This window comes from Carassius auratus, chromosome 50 (genome assembly GCF_003368295.1).
Source record: "Carassius auratus strain Wakin chromosome 50, ASM336829v1, whole genome shotgun sequence".
NCBI lineage: Eukaryota > Metazoa > Chordata > Actinopteri > Cypriniformes > Cyprinidae > Carassius > Carassius auratus.
The window spans coordinates 432490-449022 of NC_039292.1; the positions used below are offsets into that span (position 1 = coordinate 432490).

The 16533-nt window shown below is 40.5% G+C and overlaps 2 protein-coding genes across 10 annotated transcripts in view; both read left to right on the forward strand.

Annotated features, from left to right (window-relative positions):
• Positions 1–16533, forward strand: part of LOC113066537 (von Willebrand factor A domain-containing protein 5A-like) — a 39130-nt gene that overhangs the window by 14302 nt on the left and 8295 nt on the right. For 6 of the 9 annotated variants that reach the window (XM_026238416.1, XM_026238420.1, XM_026238421.1 and 3 more), the window contains exon 1: positions 14340–14857. The exons of the other annotated variants lie outside the window; for them this stretch is intronic. In XM_026238416.1, the coding sequence (XP_026094201.1) occupies positions 14818–14857 (40 nt within the window). In that variant the 5' untranslated portion in view covers positions 14340–14817. Of the gene's footprint in view, positions 1–14339; positions 14858–16533 lie in introns of those variants that run through there. 9 annotated transcript variants of the gene reach the window in all.
• On the forward strand, positions 9149–14178 carry LOC113066541 (von Willebrand factor A domain-containing protein 5A-like). Its single transcript, XM_026238432.1, has 9 exons — positions 9149–9272; positions 9678–9701; positions 10205–10261; positions 11172–11204; positions 12106–12191; positions 12493–12517; positions 13453–13592; positions 13681–13804; positions 13928–14178. Exons 1-9 carry the CDS (start codon positions 9164–9166, stop codon positions 14005–14007), a joined length of 678 nt encoding a protein of 225 aa, XP_026094217.1. The 5' UTR covers positions 9149–9163; the 3' UTR covers positions 14008–14178.

The following is a 16533-nucleotide window of genomic DNA, read 5'->3' on the forward strand; positions in this document are numbered from 1 at the left end:
GCAGGATGGTGGAGCTCAGTGTTCAGGCAGGAGTGATCAGTGTTCATACAGCCTTCATTGCTGTTAATAAAGACAGCAGACAGACTGTGAAAGGACCTCTGCAGCAGAGAAGAATTCCGGCAAGCGGTTAGTGAAAGGATTGTGAACTTGTGGCAATATCTGTCTTTTTTTAGTACCATTAAAAGAATTATGTTCGTGTTGCATAGATTTTTATATTTTTTTAACTTTTGGTTTCTCTGCCTGCAGGTTCAAAAACTTCTCAACCCCTGGCGTCCAGACATCGGTCTAATTTACTGAAGGGTAAATGCACTTAAGTGTAATATTCATTTTTGTCAAAGACAGAAGTATGCAATGTTTAAATAAATGATTGTTGTTTTCATTGCTTTTTACAAATCTTTTAAATTTAATTATTGGTTTACAAGCCACAAACCAGAGCACTAAACAGAGAATACTAAATGAGTCAGCTAACAGCTAACAGGATGTGAAAATATATATATTTTTCAGAGAATATACGACAAAACAGGTCTCATGGTAAGATAAATCAAATTGACTCCTCTTCTCTTACATGGTTTTGGTTTTTGGTGTTTTTTTTTTTTATTATTTTTTTTGTAATGTGGGTTTGCACACGTGTGTGCGTGTGTGTAAATTCTCACTATATAGATTTAAAAAAGCAAATATGGAAGATTTAGGATTGGATCGTTATTGCAGTAATTTAAGGAATAGTTCACCCAAAATGTAAATTTGATGTTTATCTGCTGACCCCCAGGGCATCCAAGATGTAGGTGACTTTGTTTCTTTGGTAGAACACAAACTTTTTTAACTCAAACCTTTGCAGTCTGTCAGTCAAATAATGTAAGTGAATGAGAATCATGGCTTTGGGAGTAAAAAAATATGCACAAACATATCCAAATTAAATCCTGCGGCTCGTGACGATTGTTTTTACCTTTGATTAATGCACTATCCGAGCTGTTAGAACTCTCCTGAGTGTTGTCACGGCCAGCTCGTTCTCGACCATAACATAAAAGAGGAGCACATGTTCAGATTGATTGACTTGCAAGATTCTTTATTCAAGTTGTCAAAATAATACAATACCAAAATAATATAACATAATGTCTAGGGTTTAAACAATAATCCAGATGGTGAGGACAGGTTGATAGGCTACAAAAAAACAAAGGTTCGAGCCGATGACTTCTCCTGAGGACTGCCAATCCCCTGGAGGAAGTGAAATTGAGAGGATCAGTCCCATCTTTATCCCATCCACAATTAGTGGAGATTAATTGACATGGGTGTGCAATCCTCCACACCCTCCCAAGTCATCCCTCCATTAGCATTACCGTGATAATTCCATTTGAAAATGTGAGTATTATTAGTTACACAAATTGTTTGGCAAGGGGGCCTCTTCACTTGTAAGGGTGAAAAGCTAAAGTTGAAGAAAGCTGTTTAAAAACACAGCGTGAAGAGATTTTCATTTGTCATTTAAGCCAAAGAAACCTCTTTGTGAAGACACAAGTTAGCTGGGCTATTTTTCACTTCCCTATTAAGATGCAAGAGAAAGACAACATTGGTTTTCCAGCAGAGATCCCTGCAGGGGGCAAATGCAAGGAATGCAAGAGACTCTGAATAATTTGTTACAGGCACAACAGTGGCCGGTGGGGCCTCCAGGCCCTGGGGAACTGGTGCAAAAACAGCTATGCCGCCACCCAGATGAGAAATCTGTGATAGCATCTGGAGTGTTTGGAAGGGAAGGCAATTCTATGCTATCAGATCAAGAAGACATCTCTGATTCAGAGAAGGAGGATTATTCTTCTCAGGACTTAGATCCTGTTCCTTTGGATCCATCAGATAGGGCAGTGATTGCTAGATCAGCAGAGCGGGCAAACCTGACTTCACAACCTGCCTCAACATCAACTTCGGTGTTTCATAGAGGCTCTCAGCGCTGAAAAACGGAAGGTTTGCCTATACTTCCAGACTTTGTGACAGAGTTGCATTCTTCATGGAAGGTCCCAGGTTCCACTGCCCTCCCTAAGACACAGCTGGGCAACCTGGCAGGGGCGGCAGCTTATGGGCTGGCTTCAGCTCCTCAGATTGGGCATAACTTTCTATGTTGGCAGGAGCAACCACCAGGGCTGGCAAAGATGCTATACACCCTAACAAGCATTGTAGGTTAGTTGACATTCAGCTAAAAAGAATCTATCAGGCCTCTGCCTTGTCTGCAAGACTGGCATGCACCAATTCCCTCCTGTTGGTTTATTTAGAGGGTATACTGCAGGATTTGTCCTCTACCTTGACGAGTGAAGACATTCCAGAAGCTCAGGGTGGTTGACATGCTGATCCGAGGAACAAGATCACATGCCCAAGCTCTGGGACAATCGATGGCCAGTGTGGTTCAAGTGCTTTGCCAAGTATGGCTGTCCCAGGCCAATCTTTTGGACCAAGACTGCATAGCAGTCGTAGCAGCTCCATTGATCCCTGGCAAGGTCTTTGGGCCACCTTCAGAGGCAGCATTGGAGCAGTCCCATAAGACAAGGGAGTTGACATGCTCTGTGCGTCGGGCACCAGTTATTCGTGGGCCTCGGACATCAGCGGGGAGAGGTAGCTCGACTCTTTCAGAATCGTTAACCCAGTCCTACCCAGGACAGCGGAGAACTGCTGGCCAAGGGGCTCTAGGGGGACCCAGTCAAGGAGTCCGACAGTCCTTTCATAGGGGCAGACTGGCAGAGTCTTCCATCACAAGGATGTCAGGTGGAATAAATCGTTGCTGACAATCAGTCTCCGGCTACACACTTTTCCATTCAACAGCTCCTCCACTGGCGCCAATGCACCCAATGTCCATGGGTGCTAAGCACCTTGGAGTTCGGATACAGGCTCCAGTTCAGATCTAAACCACCAAAGTTTCAAGGGATTGTCCCTAATGTTCTGAGGAAAGCCTCAAGATGGTTATGGCTAAAGAGATGAGATCCATGGAGGAAGGGTAGCTAGATTTGCCAACTGGGCACAAGCTGTGGTCTGATCAACCACAACTGGGTCGCCTTGATGAGGGTGTATGATGTTGAAAGACCCGAAACACTCAATGAGTCCAGGAACATCACTGAAGATGTGTCCAGTAGCATCAGAATATGTATTTGCACAGCGTTAATCTGATTCAATCAGTGACAACCAGGAAAGGCTGGTTGACAACCATGAAAAGCATGGTGACAACCGGAGAATCGGTGACAGCTCGGAAAGACGGCAATTGGGGCAGAATGGGCTGGCAACCTAATTTTGTGTCTTCCGTGAGGAAGACTCCCACAACAAGCTACGATGAACCTACTGGAAAAATACCCCCAGGGGTGCCCGAGAGGGGGGGAGGATGAGCACCCCAACTGGACGGACATAACGTTATTAGAACAAGGCAATGGGCAAACGACTACGAGAAAGCAGTGTATATGTGGCAAAATCTGCAAGAATAAGCAAGGCCTAAAGATCCACCAAGGGAGGATGAAGTGTCTGGTGGGTACAGGACCAACACAACGCACAGGTGTCCAACCTGGTGATATGCAGGAGGAGCCAGGCCCGGAGTCACCCCACAGTGCCCGGAACCTCAAGTGTTGCAAATGACTCCATCTAGCATTAAGTCTGAGAAGAGGCGGATCAAGTGGCCTGCATCTAACATGACCCCATTGTGGAACCAGTTTGATAGTGATGTCGATCAAATCCTGGAGACCACCACTAGGGGAGAAGTTGACAGGAAACTGCAAACCATGACAACGATCATCATCAGCATTGCATCTGAATGGTTCAGTGAAGAGGTGAAAGAAAGAGGCTCCAGAGGATCTCACTCAAATAACCAATGCGAGGTGAGAATCCATAACATCAGACAGGAAATTAAGACCCTGAAGAGACAATACAGGCAGTCAGGAAAGGAGGAGCACATTGGCCTGGCACATTTGATGAGCATCCTGCGGAAGAAGATCAGGATCCTCCGTCGGGCAAAGTGGCATCGGAGGCACCGTCGTGAAAGAGCCCGAAAGAGAGCCGCATTCATTGCCAACCCCTTTAAGTTCACTAAGGAGCTGCTAGGACAGAAGCGTAGCAGCAAGCTGGTCTGCTCTCAGGAGGAGATTGATCAACACCTGAAGGAAACATACAGCGGCCCAGTAAGAGAGCAAGAGTTGGGGGAGTGCAGCACTCTGAAAGACCCTCCTGGGCCAAGTGAGCAATTCAACATGTCAGAGCTGCAGCTGAAGGAGGTTCGAGAAGTTGTTGGGAAAGCGCGAGCTAGTTCCGTTCCAGGACCAAGCGGCACCTCGTACAAAGTGTACAAGAACTGTCCGAAACTCCTGCTGCGCCTGTGGAAAATCCTGGGTGTTATCTGGAGGAGGGCCAGGATCCCTGAACAGTGGAGAGTTGCGGAAGGGGTCTGGATTCCGAAGGAGGAGAACTCCAAGAAGATAGACCAGTTCCGCATTATCTCCCTGTTGTGTATTGAAGCTAAGATCTTCTTCAGTGCAGTCTCCAACAGACTGAGCACCTTCCTATCAAAGAATAAGTTTATTGACACATCAGTCCAGAAGGGTGGAATTGCAGGAATGTCTGGGTGTTTGGAACACACAGGAGTGGTAACACAGCTCATCAGAGAGGCTAAAGAGAACAAGGGCAATCTGACAGTGCTGTGGCTTTATCTGGCTAACGCATATGGCTCAATACCACACAAGCTAGTTCAGCTCACCCTCACAAAATATCATGTCCCGTGAAGAGTCAGAGACCTCATCGCTGATTACTACAACAATTTCAGGATGAGAACTTCTTCAGGAGCAGTGACATCAGGCTGGCACAAAGTCGAGATCGGAATCATCACGGAATGCACCATCTCTGTAGTTCTCTTCTCCTTGGCCATGAATATGCTCATAAAGTCTGCCGACCCAGAGTGCAGAGTGCCCAAGATGGAGTCAGCTCTATGCCAGCCACCGATCAGAGCATTTATGGATGACCTCACGGTCACCACAGAATCAGTCCCAGGCTGCCGGTGGATTGTTAAGGGTCTCGAAAAACGAATGGAGTGGGCACGGATGCATTATAAACCAGCCAAGTCAAGATCAATGGTGCTGAGAAGAGGAAAGGTGGATGATAATTTCCGGTTCAGCGTAGCTGGTGAAAAAATTCTGACAATCAAAGAGAAGTCTGTCAAGAGCTTAGGCAAGGTGTTTGACAGCACCTTGAGGGACTCCTCATCCATCCAGTCAACCTGCACTGAGCTGGACAGATGGCTAAAGACAGTGGATCGGTCTGGATTGCCAGGGAAGTTCAAAGCTTGGCTGTACCAACATGGCATTCTTCCCAGAATCCTGTGGCCATTACTCATCTATGAAGTGCCAATCTCGACTGTGGAAACCTTAGAGAGGAAGGTTAGTAGCCATCTCAGAAGATGGCTGGGGCTTCCAAAAAGTCTAAGTTGCATCGCACTCTATGGGCACCGCAACAAACTGCAACTGCCGCTTAAATCCTTGCAAGAGGAGTTCAAGGTTACAAAAGCTAGGGATGTGTTGCTGTATAGAGACTCTAGTGACCCAAAAGTAGCAACGGCTGGGATTGAAGTGAGGACTGGTCGGAAGTGGAAGGCTGAGGAGGCTGTTCAACAAGCAGAGGCAAGTGGGGGTGGTAACCATAAGAGGCTGGTGGGGGTGGTAACAAGAGGCAGGGCTGGATTGGGTTCCTTTTCAACTCCCCACATTGACACCATCAAAGGGAAGAATAAGCGCTGCCTAGTCCAGGAGAAGGTGAGAGCAGTGGTTGAGGAAGAGACAACCTGCAGGACAGTAGGAATGAGGCAACAGGGTGCCTGGACACAATGGGAGATTGCGATCGAAAGGAAAGTGACATGGGCGGAGCTGTGGAAGGCAGATCCACAGCGGATCAGTTTTCTCATTCAAGCGGTATATGATGTGCTTCCCAGTCCATCAAACTTTCACATATGGCGCAAAGTGGAGTCTCCAGCATGTTCATTGTGCTCTAAGCGTGGAACCCTAGAGCACATTTTGAGTTGTTGCTCAAAGGCACTGGGAGAGGGACGATACAGGTGGAGGAATGACCAGGTACTGAAGGCCATTGCGGAAGCCATTGCTACATGAGTCAAGTGGGAAGAGCCACCCGCAACACCAGTGAAGCAGCAGAGAAAGCCTCAAGGTGGCTATGGCTAAAGACAGGAGATCCATGGAGGAAGGGTAGCTAGATTTGCCAACTGTCTGATCAACCACAGCTGGGTCGCCTGGATGAGGGTGTATAATGTTGAAAGACCTGAAACACTCAATGAGTCCAGAAACATCACTGAAGATGTGTCCAGTAGCATCAGAAGATGTATTTGCACAGCGAAAATGACACCTGACGAAAAACTTGACAAATTTCTGGACTTTTATAAGGAAACAGCCAGGCAAACAAAACTGCATAAATGTTATAATAGATACATGAAACAGATAATAGACACATGTTTTTATTTTATTAGAATTTTTTTTTTTTTCAATTTATAATAGTTGTGCAGTCTTTACATTTTTATTTCAATGTAGAAAGTATCTATTTATTTCATTTTATATTTGGAAAGATTTGTTACGTGACAGCATTAATGAAAGTTTCTTAAGGGTCAATATCATGTTATCTGCATCTCCTGCACTCCGTCAAGCCACTCTTATAATAGCAGTCATCACTCAATATAATGCACAACACTATTATCTGTATAGCATGTTTGTAAGACTCTAATACAATTATGAAGTAATAATTTTATGACAAATAAATATTTCAGTGAGTAAAACTGGCTATGTCTATAGTAGACTGTTATGGACTACACAGCATTTTTATATTATTTTTAAATAATTTTTTAATGATTATTATTTTAAATTATTGTCCCTAGATTAGTACAACACTCTTGTGATAAAGTAGCGGTGGTAGCAGACATATTTTGAGTATCAGTTCTGGATGAAAAGAAGCGATCTAATCCTGTTTACATGAAATAAGATGCTCCCGATCAGGTTTAAGCTTACGGACCTGTTGCTATGACAGCAGCTCCGGGATGAGCTTCGAAGAACCAAATGATCCAAGATCACGCCAAATCGTCAACATTCAAATCCAGCTAACTGAGTTAGCGACGTATGAAGAACAGGCCCCAGGTGTCACGCAACTGACAAACAGCAGAAACGCCACGCTCACGCCACACAGCCAGTGTGTCACCGGCCTTAGAATCAGCTGCAGGGCGGGATCAGGTGGCAAGGAAGTCGACCGGAAGTTGAAGTCGGCCACGTGCCGCCATCTTGTAGCAGAACTTCACTTGTGTTAGCATTCCCACTGACTCCCATTCATTTTGGCGTCACTTTGACAGCGAATAACTTTACATCTGAGGCTTTTAAAGACTCAGTGGTAACACTTTAGAATAAGGTTCCATTAGTTAATGTTAGTTAATGTATTAATTAACATGAACAAACAATGAATAATACATTTATTACTGTATTTATTCATCTTCGTTAATGTTAGTTAATGAAAATACAGTTATTCATGGTAATTCACAGTGCATTAACTAATGTTAACAAGCACAACTTTTGATTTAAATAATGCATTAGTAAATGTTGAAATTAACATGAACTAAGATTTATAAATGCTGTAGAAGGATTGTTCTTGCTTAGTTCATGTTAACGAAAGTAGTTAACTAACATTAACTAATGGAACCTTATTCTAAAGTGTTACCGACTCAGTTTGTCCATTATTTATTTCTAAAGATACACAACAATGTATAAAGGGCTCCATTACCTTCTATGTTACGTTATGGCCACGTAGAAACAGTTTTTGTAAAAAAAGGGCTGACGATTGCATCATAACCACTCGACTCTCTGTCGCACAGAAGAGAAATTACCGTACAAACAGGAGGAGAAGCTTGCTCCAAAGAACTCCCCGCTCAAGCTCGTCGTCTCTGCAAGATTAACGATGGCAGTTTGCACGCACAGCTACTAGAAGATTTACATCTGTCAGACAGGTTGCTGACGTCGTCAAGCTTCGTTTGAGTCTGCTCGTCAAAAACGGAAATGCTAAAAAACGCTAAAAATGGGCTTCACTTGTCTCAATTGAGTTCCAATGTGGTCGCTGTCACCATTTCTTTTACTGTCTATGGGCGGGATTTGCGCTGAACGCGAAGACTTCCGCCACTTAATATGTTCGTTTGGAAACATGAAAATGTATATCTTCCGCAAACAAAATATTGCATTCGGTCATTCGGTACACACGTGCACCGTACTGAAAGCCCTGTACCGAAACGGTCCGGTACGAATACACGTACAGTTACACCCCTAATAAATATATATATATATATATATATATATATATATATATATATATATATATATATATATATATATATATATATATATATATATATATATATATATATATATATGCCTGTCTTCATAAATGGCAAATTGAAGCATGAAGCATTGACTCATCCGATTCATTCAAAAGAGAGAGGGAAACAGTTCTGCTGTGGATTTGTTTGGAACATTTATTTGTGTTTGCACAAGAGAAACGACTGTCAGAATTTCAAATGCCTTTCTTGTCATTTCACAGTTTAAAACATTCGAGGTGTTGATTTGGGCTTGTTAAAATGTAAATGTCCCTGTTGTAGAGAGGATGTGGTAAATGGATTCTTTTATATATAAACACTCATCAGTCAATCCCTGTTTCAGACCTTTTCTTGTTTGTTAGTTCTGTTGGATGTGTCTGTTCTTGACTGTTTCTCCAGATCTGAATCTGTTCTGACCTTTGCTTTCATTGCCTGTAACCCGCTGTACAAGACAGGTAAATGCACTTTAATGTGATATTTCTGTGAAGTATGAAATGTTTGAAGCAATAATTGTTGTTTACATGTCATATTACAAAACTGGTACATTTAATTAATGTTTTACCATCCTCACCGAACCACAGCATGATTAAGGGGTTGTTCACACATTACAGTACATTTAACTTGGCAAAACATATAAAAACTGTAGCATTTATGGTGTAAGACACTGAAAAACGGTGAGACTCCACACAATAACCAACGTAAAGCAAATAGAGGGTTTCATCTTTTAGGATTATAGCAAATTTGTCTTGGGTCACAAATGTCCAAATAAATCCATCCATATTCCAGAGTTATTTTGTTTGTTAGTTCTGGATGTGTTTGTTCTTGTCTGTTTCTCCAGATCTGAATCTCTTCTTACCTTGGCTTTCTCTTCCTGTAGACACATATGCTCCTCTGACAGACATCTCTAAAGATACTAAGCGTAAGTCACTTGTGGGTGAAGTAAGTGCACCTCAATGTAATATTAGTTATGTGAAAGAGTGTATTTTTATGCATTTCAGTCTGTAACTGTTAATGACTTAAACCAAACCTTTACAGAAAATATGCAAATAAGGACATTAACCCAAGGTACAGGAATGTACAGTGTGAAACAGCAGCTCAATAATACCCAGAATGCATTGTTAACCCTGAGTACATTGAGCAATCCGAAATGTAAACCCAGGATTTCATTTACCCAGGGTTTAGAATGACCCAGGGATCACTATTTTTATTTTTTAGAAATGTTAAAATCCATTTAAAATTATTGTTTCAAAATACTGTTATTCACTTCACTGTTTACATTTGGTGTGAGCAGCTCATGTTGATGTGAAATGTATTTGTTTTTTAGATGTTGAATACGGAGCCTTGTCTGGTAATAGACTCTTCTTTTCATTCTCTCGTTTCAGTGCTGTCTTAATGTTCGGTTTGTGTTTTTGTATTTCCACTCCACATGCTTTTCTCATCACTTTACAGTTTAATTTGAGGAGTTGATTTGACCTAATTAAGGTGTGAAATGTACAGGTTTTTTTTGTTTTAGTGAGGATGTGGTAAGTGGGTCTTTTCAATCTGTGTGGGTTTCATGTTTTACAGGAATGTGTTGGTGGTATTTTCTAAAATAGAGGTCACAACATCAGTTCAGTAGCATTCACTGGAAATGACTGAGTACTAAAAGTGCTGAGTGTACCTCTTTTTATGGGTTCATTGAAAAAAAAAAAAAACAATACAAAGGAAATAGCAAAATTGTTTCTGGCCAAAGATGTTAATTTCAATCATTCTTTATTTCAGAGCTTTTCGTGTTTTTTTAGTTTTGTAGGAAGTGTCTGTTCTCTGCAGTTTCTCTGAATCTGTTCTGATCTTAGCTTTCTCTGCTTGTAGGCGCTCGACGGGTTCAGACACCGGCATCTAAACAAGCTAAGTCTAAATCACTGCTGGGTAAGTGCACCTCAATGTAATATTAGCTTCATGAAAGAGTGAAGGATGCAATGTTTGAAGAAATTAATCATTACGTTTTACAAAACTGGTTCATCTAAAGGGTTAGTTCACCCCCCCAAAATTCATAAAAGTCAATAAAGATGAATTCAATGGCCTCCTGTAGTGAATCCATGCATTTTTGTAAGATAAATATCCATATTTCAAATGTAATAATCACTTATCTCTCACTACGTGGAAGATATTCTGGCGGATGATGTACTTACTGTAAGATGTCAACGTCGCATGATAAGTTAAGGATATGGAGAAAAAACAAAATGGCGTCCACGAATACGAATCACAAAATGTGGATTTGTAAAGAAAGATGTCGGAGGATTTCGATATGAGCCTGAGACTTAGGTTTTCCTTTGCTCCTTCATTTCCCATAGACACGCGCATGATGCATATAACCTTCGTCATCCGCCTGAACGTCTTCCATGTACCACAGTCAGAGGAAGTGTTTATTAAGGATGAAATATGGATATTTATCTTACAAAAATGCATGGATTCACTACAGGAGGCCTTTATTCTCCCCCTGGAGCCGTGTAAGGGACTTTTTATTATGGATGCACGCACTTTATTTTACATCTTCTGAACTGTTGACAACCAACACTCACTTACCCCCACTGAAGGGCTTGGAAGAGCCAGGACAATCTTTAATATAACTCCGACTGTATTATTCAGAAAGAATAAAGACACATACACACCTGGATGCTTTGAGGGTGATTAAAACACAGGCTAATTTGAATTTGTAGGTGAACTAACCCTTTAATTCTTGGTTTATAAGCCTCCTCATCCACAGCACTAAACAGAGAACACTAAATGATTCCCAATCACTTGACCGTTAACAAGATGCCAACTTAATTTGTTTTAGGGAAACTGCGTCAAGCCCTGTCTCTTAATCATGGTGAGATAAATCATACTGACTACTTTTATCTTTTTTCTGTGTGTGTGTGTGTGTGTGTGTCGGGTTTGCATGTGAAATTTTTTATGTGTTTTATGGTAAGGATGCCATTCAAATTGCACTTTATAGGGTGCAGGATCTAAGAACTGTTATACTTTTACTTTTTTTGTAGTGTAAATGTAGTTTTGTATCTATTGCTTACCTTAAATCAGCGTAGTTAGAATATTTGCCCCATTACATTAACTTATTGGGCAATTTTTTTAAACGAAAAACCAATCTTTCATGTTGAATTCTTAAATGTTATTGATTAATTAATTAAGAATAAGACGCAAAGGCTGTTTCTAGTCAGATTAAGTCAGTATCGATCAAATTTATTTATTAATTTATCAAATGAAATGATAACTTGATTATAAGATTGAAGGCGATTTCAGACGCAGTTTGTCACTTGCTGCCACCTAATGGAGTAACAATGCATTAATGTGTGTGAGCTGGAGTGAATAATGAGCATGGAGACTCCTTTAAACAGCATCCCAGGATGCATACATTTAGTCAACAGACTGTCCAGAGACACCAGTATTGAATTATTTAGTATTTCAAACTTCAAACTTTAACTAATATTTGTTAATGCAAATGAAGTTAGAGGCCAACATCTTATAAGACTGCATGTGAGAAAAGTAGTTTTATTATTATTGCGGATACATACTGAAAATATACAATTGTTATTTTGTGTGTGAGACTAAATAATTGTAATTATGTATCTATACATATGGATGTTTGTGCCCGTTAGTTAGTGATGGTGAAGTCCTTATGTGGTCTCTCAAGAAAAAAAAGGTTTCCATTTAGAGCTTTTCTTGTTTGCATATTTATTATTTCTGTTTGTTCACTTTAGTTTATTTCCTAACAGATGAGTGTGCTGGTGTAGTTTCGGCAGATGTAGCAGATTCCCCAATGTTTTTAGGCTCAAAGGGCCAGGATTGTTATTCAGTATTGGTAATGACGAGAAAGTGTAAAATCTAACACACAAACACACACACACACACACACACACACACCCACACCCTCTTTCACCAGATTCATTCAGGGCATCAACACTGTGATGTACAACTTCATTTATCCTTCAGAGATGACAAAAAAAAAAAAAAGTTTCTCTTTTGCTCTGATCATAGATGTGTTCATGATTTTTCTTCTAAAATATTTATTCATATCTGAAACATTATAAAGAAAATGTATTTGTTCAGTTTTGCTAAGAGACGTGAATTCTCTTGTTTTCTGTCTTTTCCATTTTGCGAAGGATCGTGCGCCCAGAGTAAGAAGAGGTAAGAAAAGTAATCCACATTGCATTTTTGTATAAATAGTGAGAACGTTATGGTAGTATGTCAATCCAAACATTGTCCAATGTTGAGGTCAAAACAACCAACCGAGGATAAAGAGCCAACACACACACAACAATAAACAAACCATTACCTTACACTACAAATGTAATTATCAAAAAACAAGGACACTAACCCCCTTTATTGCTAATTGTGTTATGTGAAAATATCAGAATTACTGTTGAACAGGTTTTTAAACGACGCATGAACTTCTGTCTCTCTAAATGTGTATTCACCTGCAGACCTGTTACTGCAGCTGGTTTCTCTCCAAAAGGCATCAGGCTGCTTAAAAAAAATATATATATATACTGAATATATTGTCAGGTATGGGAAAGGGATGAGACAAGGACTCAGTAAGTGTGAGGACTTTATTGAAGTTGGATCCTAGTGACAGGATCCTGACACACTTTAAAAGTCCTTTGGATGCTTTAAGTCATCGTTAGGTATAGTGCCTCAGTGTTAGTTTTGTGAAGGAGTGAAATATGAAATGTTTGAAGAACTGATTGTTGTTTTCATGTCGTGTTACACAAGATGGTACCAGGTCCGGGTTGGCCACCGGGAGAAATCCCTGACTGATTTGGCCCATAGCTTTTACAGTGTAGCTCCAATCCTAAAAACATGTCTTGAAACAGGAAACAGAAGTGGGGTTTGTATGGGAATTAGATGCTTTTATATGTAGAAACATTTTATGTGTTTTTCCATGAGTGTGTTTAATAGTAAGGATGGTGCCCCAAATCACACAGACATGTCACGTAATTAATTTTCTTAATATGTAAAAAGGTTTACAACCCTGTTTGTGTGTGTGTGTGTGTGTGAGAGAGAGATGTTCTTCTCTCTGTTCATTTTACCCTTGTCCTTAATGTGTGTGTATGTGTGTTCAGCTGCACCTGAGCCCCAGAAGGATCTGTTACTGCAGCTGGTTTCTCTCCAAAAGGCGTCCGGCTGCTGGGATCTGGACGCCACACTGGCCGATGTGTTTGGGAAGACGGAGGATGAGCTGACCAATCAGAAGCCAGCACAGGTGAGAGATGTGATGATGTCATAATAAGACAGTGCTGACTGTGTGCAGTGTCCAGTAAGTGATGCAGTGGATGATGGTCTGTACACAGGTGGATGGGTCAGTATGGGCCACTCTCCTGGCTCTGATCTGGTTATACGGCTGTAAAATAGAGCAGCAGGTGGAGTGGCAGTTTGTGGCCATGAAGGCAGCGTCATGGATCGGCTCTCAGAAAGGTGAGATCTCCATTCCAGACCACATTCATTCAGTCAGCGTTCATCAAGAGACGTTTGAGCAGATATCTTCAGCTCTTTGACACACACTGATGATCTGTGTGTGTGTGTGTGTGTGTGTTTCAGTGGGTGATCTGTCTCAGTGTGTGTGTGCGGGGAATGTCCTGCTCGGATGTCAGGTGACCAAAGAGACTCTGGGAATCTGAAGACGTCTGTGTTTCTACATCCTGATCCCCCAGAAGACAGAAGAACAGAAACCGTTACATTTACTGTTACTCTGTTACTTGTTTCTTTAACATTTATTCTGTATTATTTGCTCAGATCAACCACAAATTGTAATTCTATGTGATCTGCACTATCATTTGAGTTTTATGTATCAAAGTAAAAATAGCCTCCATTTCTTTTCTTTTTTTTATGTTTCCTTTATATTAATTTAAAGGGAATGCTGTTACTAAAAATATTTTGAATCAACGATTTAAAAAACAAGTAAACAGAACTCATTTTCTTTGTCTTTCAGTGATTTATTAGAGCTGTTGGTCCTCAATCAAGGACCTTTTGCACAACAGGAATAATGTCTTGATTGTTAAATATGGCTTTTAAAATAAGGAAATTATAACTTGAATGACTGTTTTGAAAAGGACAGAGGAAAAACCCCTTAAATAAACAACCATCTGTGCAATGCGGAAATGGTATTCAAATGTAACAGCTCAAAACTGTGCTGAGAACAAAAGTTCCAAACGTAACCTAATTAATATTCATGAATCCAACCTGTTTGTATGGCGCACGAAGCAATTAATATTCATTAGGCACGACGGTCTGCTATTGTCTTTCTTACTGATAGGCTACTGCAACGGTCATTGAGCAACTTCGGGAAATCGTCTTACCTTTTCCATAAACATTTGTTATTATTAAAAACTCAGATTTACTCGACATTTTATTCGGCCTGTAAAGATCAAGGCAGCTGGATCGGTGTTTTACTTTACTTTCGATTTGAAGTAAACAGAAGTAGCGTCAGAATGGAGATTTGCGGTCTTGTGACTCAGAATAAAGAATCAGGTATGAATTCACCTGTTTGCTGTTACCTGTTTGTTTCCTGAAATTCAGATTTTAATGTTGGAGAGTTGAGGTGTTTTTTTTCCCACACAGTGTGTGGCGACGGATTTGTCTCAGTTTTATAATGAAAGTAATTTTACCCGAAAACACTGTTCTTCTGAATGTCATAAGTTGTCACTTTTTCTCGTTTGCTTTCTTAAACTCAGAAATATTAATTATATACACACACGTTCTTGTTTTTATAATTGTTTTTTTTCAATATGTTCTTATTAAAGGGGTCCATATGCTATTTTACAAGGTCTTGATTTTGTTTTAGGGGTTTACTAGAACAGGCTATCATAGATTGTTCGAAAAACTAATTATTTTCAAATATTTAATAATATTACAACATCTCTCTCCCAAATCTGGCATGAATGGTCCAAATAGTTCCTGTATCAAATGAAGGCCCGCCTTCTGAAAACGAAGTGCGCTATGATTGGTAAGCTGGGCCAGTCTGTGCTGTGATTGGCACCTCTCGGCGCCTGGTCTTGAAATGTCATGCCCCTTACCAGAGCCATATAGAGAGAGAGTTGCGACAACGGAAGTTCGAAATGTTTGGTTGTCACGTGATTCGTGTAGACTTCAAATAGTTCCAGGAAGTGCATTGGCGGCCATTCAAACAGATAGAGTAGAGTGACAGAACTCCCCGATTTGATATTTTATAAACAACATTGCTGTAACTTCATACTAATGCTACATACATATGTCGGTGTGTTGTATAAATATATAAAATAAAGGCATTTATTGACTCCTTATTACCAGAAATCGCAGTTCTGTCACTCTACTCTATCTGTTTGAATGGCCGCCAACGCACTTCCTTGAACTATTTGAAGTCTACACGAATCACGTGACAACCAAACATTTCGAACTTCCGTTGTCGCAACTCTCTCTCTATATGGCTCTGTATTGAACTAACGTAATAGGCTATGTAAGGTTAGCTAACTTTCCCCACCCTGCAAAAAATATGTTTATACTCCTTTTTTTTTTATTCCAAACACGATGGATGAAACTGAATTAAGAGAACAGATTTTACAATTAATAGGGTGTTCGTTACTAACTTTATTCAGCTCCAATCCTAGCCTAATCTGTTAGTTATCTGATAACATCCCTTAAATCTACTCATTTAATGAGTAATAATCTACCAGAAGGTTTTAACTTACAATTTATTGTTATTTAGATGTACTGGTAATATACAATCGTATTATTTTAACGTCTTATCTTTGAAAAAAAAGTCACAAATGGTTTGTTCTGCTGCATCTCTACGGCGCGGCATCGGTTTGCTGATACTTCCAGGAAATATTTTGAGGCTCCACGAGCCGCCATTGCTGTAAAAAAGGCGTTCCATTGGAATCAATGGAGTTGTCACAACTCTCACTCTATATGGCTCTGCCCCTTACCATAGCCGCCTGCCAGCTTCAGTGTAAATATTGCGTCAAAATTAAATCAATTTGAGCTCGATTTAAACCCGGATTATTGTAACAACTCTATTGGGAAAGCTAGCGTGTCTCTGACATAGTGATAACAATCTTTGTCTTCTTTTTGTGATGTTACAAATCCCGGAAAAAAATTGTTGTAGTCCAAAACAAGTCGTTAATTGTAGTTTTTAAAAAGTGACTTCTTCTAAATAAATGATCTCTTTT